At 34.4% G+C, this 12,385-nt stretch overlaps 1 protein-coding gene across 2 annotated transcripts in view; it reads left to right on the top strand.

Annotated features, from left to right (window-relative positions):
* FBN2 (fibrillin 2) overlaps positions 1-12,385 on the top strand; it is a 239,987-nt gene that overhangs the window by 72,460 nt on the left and 155,142 nt on the right. The window contains exon 7 of one of the 2 annotated variants that reach the window (XM_025433409.3): positions 6,761-6,886. The exons of the other annotated variant lie outside the window; for it this stretch is intronic. Within the exon in view, the coding sequence (XP_025289194.2) occupies positions 6,761-6,886 (126 nt within the window). The remainder of the gene's footprint in view (positions 1-6,760; positions 6,887-12,385) is intronic. 2 annotated transcript variants of the gene reach the window in all.

Genomic DNA, 12,385 nt, shown 5'->3' with positions numbered 1-12,385 from the left:
TTATTCTGAGTATCAGTATTCTGAAAGGCTCTTCAGAGGTTGTGGATTTCCTTTTGGAGAAGCAGAGAATGCTCATGTGTTAGAGAAGTCTCCTATGAGATCCTGAGAGGAATTTGAAACCACTGGTGAGCATCTCAGAGAGTGTGTATCTGAAAGAACAGAGTAGAGGGTGTAACCTCAGGTTACACCCCAACCTGAAATTTGAAAAATGGGAGACAGTTTGTTGACTGGGAACCAGGAAGTATTTTCTATAGAAATTTCTTTCAAATCTGTTTTAAAAAGATAGAAAAACATTTGGAAAAAGCAAGTGAACATACTTCAAGGAAGAATTGCCCAAATGAACAAAGTCAGACAACTGAGAAGGAGACCATGGATTTATCTCTTATGAGGTGAGGAAGATTGAGACAGAGAAGCATGCTTTTTTCTTTTTATTCCATCATCCTGCAGGTCATAATTTAATAATGTTTTCTTGTTTGCAATGATCACTTATTTATTAATTGAATTTTGTGAATACATGGAAGGTTTTCTGGCTGAATCAAAGCATGTTGAATCATTGTAGAATAGCCCATACTTCTTGGATTCCAGGTAGAGACAGATCTATTCGTCAGTTGCTGTCCATAACAGGACATTCATTTTCATAGAAATACAGGTAATGTGTGAATATCTATGGAGCATAGGAAGGAAAACTTAAATTTTAAACATGGATCTAATTTTGTGACTGGCAAAGTTAGAAAAAAAACACGTGCTATTAAATGTATAGTAATAAAATTGGTCCTTAGTTCTCCCCTATATAAAATAAATGAACCATCTTCATATGCCTGTACCACTGCACATATTTTTCACATTTTAATGTGAACTAAAAATAATATTTAATTACCATTACCTTGTTACAGTATTTATAACCTTAATTAATAGACATACACTAAAGTGATTATAGAATGTTTCAAAAGATTAATCTGAATTCTAAACCTGAAGCTAATTACACTGTATGTTAACTAATTGGAATTTAAACAATAATTTGAGAAAAAAAGAAAGATTTAGCCTTATCCTCTAAAATCCCTCTGTGTGATCTGAAGTTGTTCAACATTTAAAAAAATAATTTGTACTTGAGCTGAAGGAATGAACAGAAACACATCTGTATAATCAGGACAGTGGAAAACTAATGAGACATTAGTAGTTGCTTATGCTGACACTTTGAAAATATAGAAAGTCTTGTAGTTTAAAGGTCTGAGGCTTGACTTTTTTGTTTTTATAGAGAGCACTTTTGTATATTTCTAGATTCAGGTGATTATTTCTACAAGATTTCTTTAAATTTTAGTAATTAACTTGATCTGTCCAAAAGAAATTAATTTTGTATGGCTGCGTAGTCTAGGATACTTCAAAAATAAAGGTTTTGTTTTTCCTTCTAGGAAAATACTTTTCAGGCAATTACAAAATAAGCTCCATAAAGTCGGTTTGCTTTTTCCTTTGAAAAATTACTGAATCTACTAAATATGTAGTCAAAGATTTTATGAATAGTATTAAGGGATTTATAGGTTTGGCCTCGTTTTTCAGCTTATATCATGATACTCTTTCTCTGATTTATCTGCCAGTAAAAGAGGTTTCTAGAGATGTTTTATACCACACGGTAATGAGGGTGGAAATGTAGTACATTTTAAAAGTAATGTGGTTTGAAATGTTCTGAATTAAAGTTTGGTATATAAATTTCTTGTTATATATTTCATTCTAGTAGTTTTTTCTTTGGATCAGATATCCTTTAATAAGACAATTACATCCACTTTAATTTCAGTATAAAGCACTTTGGACTGTTGTAATTTTTTATAGACAGATAAAGTGAGGAAGAAATAATAAAGATGCTAAGCTCTTTTGTTGGCTTAAATTCTCTAATTTACATACTCTAAGATACACCAGGCTTGTGGACTGACCAAAATAATAGGGTAAATCAATGTATACCAAATTACAGATGTATTCGCTAAGATTTTTAATTAAAAAAGCAAGATGCAAAACAACACATAGAGTGTGATCTTATTCTTGTTACATAACAGACTAATGCTCTGAATGTGTTCATGAATACAAGTCATAAAGAACAGACTGCTAGCTTATATCGATGATATCTGTTTATCTTTATGGTTACTACAATGAGCTTAGAGTATTTCATAATTAAAGATATATTAATAAGTATCTTAGCCTGTCAGTTTTAATAGCTAACATAAATTTGCATAGCTTATATTTTTATATACCCTGTTTATTTCTCATAACATTATACTGAAATAGTATTACCTTTTACAGAGAGAGAAATTAAGGGAAATTTACATAGGTATAAAATGACAGACTCAAAAACTCTAAATCAAAAGAATTTTCTCAGTACTCTACAGTTTGTTAGCTGCATTTTTTCGTACAGTCTCTTTATCTACTTGAGGAAGTTCCCTTGTATTCCTGGTTTACTGAGATTTTTAAAATCATGAATGAGTGGTGAGATTTGTCACTTGTCTTTTCACATTATGATATGATCGTGTGTTTTCTCTTAGCCAACATGTTAATATAATGCATTGTATTGCTTTATATTTGAATGTTGAAGCAACCTTAAGTTCCTGGGACTAGCCTCACTTGATCATGATGTATTAATTTTTTAATATATTGCTAACGTTGCCTTGCTAAGAATTTTTGTGTGCCTGTTCCAAAAATACATTATTGTGGTTTTTTTTTTTCTTGCAATGTATTTCCCTATCTTTTGGGTCAGGGTGATGTCCCCTCTTCTCTTTTTCCTAAGAATTTTTGTACAACTGGTAATTTTCTTCCTTAAGTATTTGAAAGGATTCAACAGGAAAGCCACCTAGGCCTGAAGTTTTCTTTGTGCAAAGATTTTAAGGTATGAATTAAATTAAGTTTAATAAATGTAGGCTTTTTCAGATGATCTGTTCTTGAGTGAGCCTTGGTAGTTCTGTCTTTCAAAGAATTTGTGTACTTTATCTAAATTGTTGAATTTAGTGCCATAAAGGTGTTCATACTATTTCCTTTGATCTTTTAAATTTCTGTAGAATTTGTATTGACATGCCTGCTTTTATTCCTTAATATTAGTCTTTCACTTTTTCTCTCCTTCTTCTTGATCATTTTTGACAGATCTAATCAGTTTTACTTCTGTTTCCAGAGAACCAGATTTTGTAGTGATTATCTCTGTTGTTTGATAGTTGTACTCTTTTATTATTGTTATTTTCTTGCTCTGTCTACTTTAGGTTTAATATGCTCTTCTTATTATTTTTTTAAGATTTATTTATTTATGAGAGAGAGGCAGAGACACTAGGCAGAGGGAGAAGCAGGCTCCATGCAGAGCCTGACATGGGACTCAATCCTGGGTCGCCAGGATCACGCCCTGGGCTGAAGGCGGTGCTAAACTGCTGAGCCACCCGGGCTGCCCTAATATGCTCTTCTTTTTTAAATTTCTCTCTATAAAAATTTAGGTGACCATTTTTAGACTTTGTTCTTTTTGTAAAAAAAGCATTTAATGCTACATATTTATCTCTAAGCACCACTCTAGCTGCATCCCACACATTTTAATATGCTGTTTTCTCATTTTCTGTGTGATTTTTTCTTTGAACCATGAATTATTTCAGAGTATATTGTCTAAATTCCAAATGTTTGAGAATATTCCAGATGTTTTTTATCATTCACTTCTATTTTAACTCTGTTGTACTTAGAGAACATACTATACATGACTTTATTTTTTTTATGTTTAATGAGCCTTTTTACATGGCCTCAGAATACAGTCTGTCTTGTTAAATAGTACATGTGCACTTGAAAATAGCATATATCCTGCCAAAGTTGGGTGGGGTGTTCTATAAATGCCAACTAGGACAAGGTGGTTCAAAGTATAGTTCAAGTCTTATGTATCCTTGCTGATTTCCAGTCTACTTTTTCTGTTAGATACTAAGGAATATGGAAATGTCCAACTCTATGTGTGGATTTGTCTTTCCTTTTTCAGCTCTGTCACTTTTTGTTCTGGGTGCTTAACATTTTAGAATCAGCATACACATGTTGTGCATTATTATGTTCTCTTAATGAATTGACCCCTTTGTCATTATGAAATATCCATCTTTATCCCTGGTAATAGTTCTTGTTCTGATGAATACCTTATACAATATTAACTTGGTCACTTCCGCTCTTCTTTGAGTGTATGATGCATCTTCACATCCTTTTACTTTTTAATCTATCTGTGTCAGAGTAGGTTTCTTGTAAGCAATATAAAATTACATCTTTTTGAAAATAAAATATGATAATCTCAGCCTTTTTGAGTTGCTAATACCATTTACATTTCCTGTGATTATCAACATTATTGAGTTTATATCTATTTCTTGTTCCGATCTATTCTTTACTCCTCTTTTCCTGCATCCATTAGAGTGGGTATATTTTAGTATTTCATCTTATCTCCATAATTGGATCTTTAGCTCTACCTCTTTAACATTATAAAATGTTAATTTTATTTAAATTTACAAAATTTAGTGTTTGTCTTTATATATTTAACTTACTATAGTCTATATTCAAATAATATTATGTCACTTCACTTATAATGTAATAATTTTATGATAGTACTCTTTCCCCATTTAATCCTTTATGCTCTTGTCATTATACTGTTTACTTCTATGAATTTTATAATCCTCAAAATACATCATTATTTTACTGTTGCTATTTTCAACAGCCAGTTATCTTTACTTAAAATTAAGAAAGGGCAGCCCAGGTGGCTCAGCGGTTTAGTGCTACCTTTTGCCCAGGGTGTGATCCTGGAGACCTGGGATCGAGTCCCACGTCTGGCTACCTGCAAGGAGCCTGCTTCTCCCTCTGCCTGTGTTTCTGCCTCTCTCTTTCTCTGTGTCTCTCATGAATAAATAAATAAAATCTTTAAAAAAATAAATAAAATTAAGAAATAGATCTTTTAAATATATCAACATGTTTACTATTTTCTGTGCTTTTTAGGTTTTTTTTGCATAGACCATAATTTCCATCTCATTTTTATTTTTCCTGAAGAACTTTTTTTTAAGTAGACCTCATACCTGATGTAGAGCCCAACATAGGGCTTGAAGTCACAGCCCTGAGATAAAGACCTGAACTGAGATCAGTAGTTGGATGCTTAACCCACTAAGCCACCCAAGCACCCCTCCTGAAGAACTTCTTTTAACATTTCTTAATTTCAGATAAGAATATGACACTACTCATTTGAAGGGATACATGTACCCCAATGTTTATAGCAGCATTATCAACAATAGCCAAATTATGGAACAGCCCAAATGTCCACTAACTGATGAATGGATAAAGAAGGCACACAGACACACATGCACACATGCATACATACACACAGTAGAATATTAGCCATCAAAAAGAATGAAATCTTGCCATTTGTAATGATGTAGATGGAGCTAAAGAGTATTATGCTAAGCAAAATAAGTCATTCAGAGAAAAATAAATTCCATATTATTTCACTCATATGTGGAATTTAAGAAGCAAAACAAATGAACAAATGAAAAAAGACCAAGAAACAGACTCTTAACTCTGGAGAACAAATTGGTAGTTACTGGAGGGGAAGTGGGTAGAGAGATGGGTTGAAATATGGTACAGGAATTAAGGAGAGCATATGTGTTGAGCACCTGGGTGATGTATGGAAGTGTTGAATTACTTAATTCTACACCTGAAACTAAGCTGTATGTTAACTAATTAGAATTTAAATAAAAATTGGAAAAAAAAAGAATATGACAAATTGAATATACCAGTGTTTAAGAGATACAGACAACTTTCAGATGAAGAAATCTAAAGTGTAACATGCATAGTAATTAATAATTAGAAAAGTGAAAACTGAACTTAATATCCCTTTATAATGATTAGACCAAAAAGAAAATTAGGGTTTTGGATATCACCTATTAGCAGGGAAAAGAAAACACAAGAAGCCTCATGGACAATAAAGATGTGTGAACTACTCATAGATGTGTGGATTGCTGGTGGTATGAAGGCATTTGACATTGGGCAGTGTTTATTCATATTGGGTATATATATACTCTGTGATATGGAAATTCTGCCCTGGGTCTACAGCAAAGGAATGAAAAGTCTCTCTGAGTTTTCAGTCCATAGATACTCAGCTCCATGGAGAGACATTGTAGAGACTTTCATTGTATCATGCACTGAAGTGGCGAGAAGTTGGTGGCAGGAAGTTGGGTATATACTGAATACCCATCACCAGGAGAGTGAACACATCCAGAAGTGTTCTGCAGCAAATCTAAGCAAGAGATTGGTTGTCCACATAGCAACAGGGATGGATTTTCAAAATAAGATTCAAAAAGAAAACGAATGAAAATGAGATATATAGATGATTTTTTTTTTAAGATCTTATTTATTTGAGAGAGAGTGTGAGTAAGAAAAGAGAATGAGCAGGAGAAGGGGCAGAGGGAGAGGGAGAAGGAGACTCCTTCTGGAGTCTGCAGGGAGCCCCAGACTTCCCAATGGCAGGGAGCCCAACTTGGGGCTTGATCCCAGGTCCCTGGGATCACAACCTGAAGACAGACGCTTAACCAGCTGAACCACCCAGGCACCCTTATACATGATTTATATATATACATACACACACACACACACACACACATACATACACAAAGTGGTCCCAATTCTCCTTATCCCATTCTCTTGAGAACCACTGAAACTTTTCTGTGCATTACATTAAAGAAGTATAGATATTCTGGAAATTAGTGGTTTCTGTGTTCACAGTGCTTTCTTCTTGCAGATGTTGATGAATGCCAAGCTATTCCTGGGATATGCCAGGGAGGAAACTGCATCAACACAGTGGGTTCTTTTGAATGCAAATGCCCTGCTGGTCACAAGCAGAGTGAAACTACTCAGAAATGTGAAGGTGAGTGTCTGTACTTTGAGGGACATGTCTCCTGATGATGCTGAATCCAAGGAAGTCCTAACTTCAGTTTGAATTTTGAAGAGTTTAATCATAATTGCAGTTCTTCATTTTAATGTGAAAATAAGGGGATAGATGTTAGAGTGGTTTTGTATCAGTTTGTGTATTTAATGGGTTTGATTTGGAAAAAGCCAGTTAACATTTTTACAAGGAGTTTGTTATCTCAGTTCCTCTGTTGTAGTGGGAATGGGAGTGATCCAGCCATTTGTATTTTTCCTTTATGAAGTGTTTTCCGTTTCACTTACAAAATTATATAAAAGATTAAAATTCCGAGTGAAGTGCAGTATCTTGCATAAACTGATGCATTAGAAGTTGCTACTCTGTTTCTATATTATTAAGTAAATATCTTGAGTTTGTATTGAATATTGTTTCTTTGCTGGCTGCCAAATTAAAAAATCAGTATAATTGACTCAGATAATTTGGAAATTACCACAACAGGTATTCTGTGAAAGAATAGCTTACTCAAATAAAGATACCAGAAAATTAATAATTTTCTGGAAATGGGATCATAATATTGAATGTGAATTGGATATAATTTTACAGTGTAAACTCCATAAGTTTCCTCATATAAAATAAAATCACTTGTTCTATTTATATGTGATCAAAAGCTTTATCATTATTACAAAATTCAAAAAGTTTCTAAAGGTGTGTCTAGCTTTCCTAATATGTATATTTAGAATAATGTTGATACTTATACTAGTATTGAAGTATAATGTTTATCTTTAGAATGATTACTTAAATCATTTTATTCCAGTTAAGGTAGTTTCCTTAAGACAAATACCATGTCTGTTTTCATTTTTTGTGACATAAGTAGTCTTTACTCAAAGTTTAGAAAAAAAATTATTTCAGAAATTTATTTTGGCAGTCTGGCTTACCTGAGCTGGAAAAATGTGAATCTGAATTTATATGGGAAATTCAGTAAATCTGAACTTGATTTCTTAATGCCCACTATGATCTTATCTGGGAGCATTTTTTGAGTTGAGTACAGTGAAAGTAGCAAATACATATTATAACTACTTCCTATGAAGAAATTGTCACAAATTTATTTAGGCCCGTTTGCCTTCAGTAGCTAAAATCGTCTTTAATTAAGTCTTCTGTTCTTTCCATTTCCAAAAAGGCCACAATTTGAGTTTGTTGTTGTTGTTGTTGCTTTGTTATAAAAAGTTTTGTCCCTCTCTGTAGAAAAAAACAGAGGAAAAAAGGTAAAATCTATAAAAGACAAACAAGAATATGAACTATTTAATTGGACAGGAGGTAGAGGCATTGGTATACATTCTATGGTTCCAACACCAGAAATCATAATTTTATGAACTCAGGGGACACGTATCATTCTATATTTTCTATTTGCCCTACTGTTTTTCTGTTCTGCTCTAATAATCTTCATAATTATATACATTTTACATTACTTCAACTTAATTTCATTCTCCCTCAAAGTCTGCTTATATTGGAAAGGTTAAGAAAAATACTTGGAAGATGGGAAAATTATCTACATAAACACAGGAATTGGACCAGCAAGTTGGGGACATGGGTCCGGATTATACTGCTTTATTTTTGCTACTTCTTGTATTTTCCTTCCTGGCTTCTTTTGGAGTTGATTCTATGACTCAACTTTTTGTCATTCCGATTCACTTTTTACTTCTGAAATATTATCCAGACTAGATCCAAGGGTGGTAGACTTAGGAAAAAGACAGTGTTTGATTGTAGGTGAGAAGGCACAGCCACTGACTGATGAAAGTGGTTGTGACATTTCCATTAATCATCAAACAATGTATTTCTTCTTAGTTGAAAATAGAATGAGCCTTTTCCACATCACATTTCATCAAAACAACATATAGAGCCAAGGCAGAGTTTGGAGAGAGACAGTGCAACTCTTTATTCACACTTGTCTGTGTTCTTTAGAAAAGGGGGCTGTTGATGTAATGGAGGCACCACCCAGAGCCTGAATCCAGTCCTCTCCTTCCTTACTTCCTGCCCAGGCAGCCAAATCCATTTAGCTATTGCCCAGAAAGAATTATGTGATTTAATATTTGGGATTGGTGGGGAATAGCAGAATTGGAAGAAGTGGTGATTAGAATTTGAAAACTTAAGGTTTTATAAAGTCTTTACTTTGTGTGTAAGTCCAATTTATTCGGATATGTCTTAAAAGTAACTATTAGCAATTTTCCTTAAATATTAGTGTTCTTTTATTAAAAGATCAAGTGGTATTTCCTTACATAAAACTATTTAAAGTCATTGGTAGCATAATGTATCTGGAAAGACTGTAAACTGTTGCTACACTCAGTGACAGCTTTGAATTATCTTCCATTTATATATGGTTCATACAGTGTCAGTATAAAAATGTTGACATAAATTTAAACTTAGTATTCACCCTAAATAAAAAGGTAAACATAGCAGTTACTTTTGACCAACTGTCAAAGGTAAGATATTTTAGTTTATTATGTGAATTACAATGTGAACATAAAATATAGTAGTATTGGAAGATTTACATGAAAATGATGCCCTTTCTGTTTCTCTTATGGCACATACTAGATTTCTGTTCCTACCACAATGAAATTCTCTAAAATCTTGTTCAGTCTCTAAGTTTCTGAGTCTATTCAGAAATAAGAAAGGTAACCAGTGTTTTGAATCCGAGTGATTTGGGGGAAATGGTGGCAGCATTAGCAGCAAAGTAAGTTTATTAACTTTAAAAAATTGTGTTACTCTGGGGTTTTTTGTTTTGTTTTGTTTTGTTTTTTTTTAAAGATTTTATTTATTTATTCATGAGAGACAGAGAGAGAGAGAGAGGTGGAGGGAGAAACAGGCTGCATGCAGGGAGCCTGACATGGGACTCGATCCCAGAACTCCAGGATTACACCCTGGACTGAAGGCGGCACTAAACCAGTTGAGCCACCGGGGCTGCCCTGTTTTGTTTTGGTTTTTGTTTTTGTTTTTGTTTTTGTATATCTGTTGTTTGACCATCTTACTCCCAACACTTGGGTAAAATCCTTGATCACAAAAACTCTGTCTTGTTATCGCTGTATCCCCAAGCCTGGAACCTGCTATACTGTAAGCTTCTAAATATATGTGTTGAGTAATTGGGACTATGCTGTATAATAAGTTAATTTCCTTGACTTGGGTTGAATGTCCAAAAAGCAGGTAAAATGTGGGGCCAGAGTGAAAGTTGTATTTGGAAAGATGCCAGTGTTCTATGTTATGGGAGTTTTTTCTTCATCTGATTTTTTTTTTCATTTTCTTAATAATCTTATTTTGCTCTGGTTACCATTCAAAGACAAAGAGCATAAATATTAAGTGCAGTTTGACATTTTAAAATCTTTGTATCATTGCTCCTTTTTGGTCATCAGCAGGTAATACTTCTGAGGTCTGGGACCTTTGCTATCTATTAAAAGAAAGAACTGTCTTCTGATTGTTCATTGGGATATTTTTGTAACTACAGTCTTATCCTAAAAGGCTTGTTCTGCTGAAAATTTAAGTTTAGATATACATAGCTTATACTAAAATGAAAAAGAATGGTGGGATGGCATTCATCTCCTGATTTAATGTCTGAAACACATGCCTGAGCATCTATATTTAAACTTCTTTTTGTTTTCGATCATTGGTTGGGTGGATTCTCCTGAGAAACTGAGGATCTGAGAAACTGAGCCCGGAGCACAAAGGAGCCCCTTCTGGGCTCTCTGAGGAGGTTTCAGAGGTACCTGCACCCTCGGTACTTCGAGAGGAGAGTAGGTGGGAAGCAGCCTGGCTGGGATCAGATACTGTTAATGCAGAGAGGGGAGGACAGACCCCCCCCACACTGCGGGAGACCCTTAATCCTCAAACCCCATCTCCCCTCGCCTGCTTCAGTGCCTGAGATGCCACCATTTGCACCCCCTTTCTGGTTAAGATAGAGACTCCTTATTTTACTGCGAATATGTTTGTGTTTCTCATGAAGCCATTGTCCATCCTGAGGAAAGCGGGCTGGCTGAGCTCCTCATCAGTTGGCATTAGAGCGATGGCCCAGGGGCCAGTGGGGGTGGTTTGGTGAGGAGCAGATACTGACCTCATTGTGCCCTGACACTGCTGTACCCTTCTACATGGAGAGAAAAGACTCAGGGTCTTAACTGGGAATAAAAATAGGTTCTCTGAGAAAAAAAAAAAATTCATTTCTGTGTGTGTGTGTGTGTGTGTGTGTATGTGTGTACATGTCTGCCTGTCTGTCTGTCTAAAGGAGAATTGGTTATTTTCCCCTTTAACTCATTTAGAGTTTCAGATTCAGTTAAGCCTCTCAGGCATACTGAAGTCAAGTCTTATTTCTTCTGGGCCAGTTTGGCTTCAAAATCTTATCCTATAAATAAATAAAAATTAAAAAAAATATATTTAAAAAGGGATCCCTGGGTGGCGCAGCGGTTTGGTGCCTGCCTTTGGCCCAGGGCACGATCCTGGAGACCCGGGATCAAATCCCACATCAGGCTCCCGGTGCATGGAGCCTGCTTCTCCCTCTGCCTATGTCTCTGCCTCTCTCTCTCTCTCTCTCTCTCTCTCTCTGTGACTATCATAAATAAATAAAAAAAAATATTTAAAAAAAAAATCTTATCCTAATTCTGTTATGCAGTGGGGAAAATGGTTCGTTGGTGGAGTAAACTATTTCTTCACATCCAAAGAGAAGGTTTTTTTCAGTTACTGTATTCAAAGATTCATTCATCCAAATATCCATTTAATTTAAATGCGGAAGGGAAGTAGCATGTATCAATATAATATGAAATTGTATATAAAAGGCTGTTCAGCATTTTTCATTTTTATGATAAAATACATTACTTTGAATTTCAGTCCACTCAGAGAACACACAAGTAGATGCCAGATGTCCTTGCATGATCCTCCTCTTCCAGACTATACCTTCTTTAACATTCTTCAAAGTAGTTATTCTTTGCTGGCTTAAATGGAAGGCAGGAAAATGGCACCATTGTATTGGAAAGCTTTCCTTCAATGGCTCTTTATATGTCAAATAGTTGTTTGCAATTTATTCTGAGGAGTGTTCAGCTTTGTTCCATTACCACAGCATTTAGTTGTTTGAGATTTGTGACAACAAATATATTTATTTGTGCTCATGAAACTCATGAAATTTGTTGGCACAGTATCTTTGGTTGCTGTTCCAGCACTGCTTTGATAAACCATGGAAAATAAACTTCTGTCCCAAACTGAGAAATGCTTTCTTTTACTCATATTACTAAAAGTGTATTAACTTTAAGATAAATAATAAGTTCATTGGCTGTTGTTGAAAACACATATTAAAATTGGTGTTTAAGTAGGGAGATTGTACATACTGGAAACACATAAAACTTTTTAGGTCAGCAATTTAGAAACCACAGAAGTAGAATTTTTAAATCCTTTTTTAAAAAAATTTACAACATTATAATTAAAAAACATAAATTCTCTCCCTTAAATAAAAAAGCCCAGGCTGCTAAACCC

Source organism: Canis lupus, chromosome 11 (genome assembly GCF_003254725.2).
Source record: "Canis lupus dingo isolate Sandy chromosome 11, ASM325472v2, whole genome shotgun sequence".
NCBI lineage: Eukaryota > Metazoa > Chordata > Mammalia > Carnivora > Canidae > Canis > Canis lupus.
Note: the sequence above shows the minus strand (reverse complement) of the source record. Positions and strands in the feature narration are given on the sequence as shown.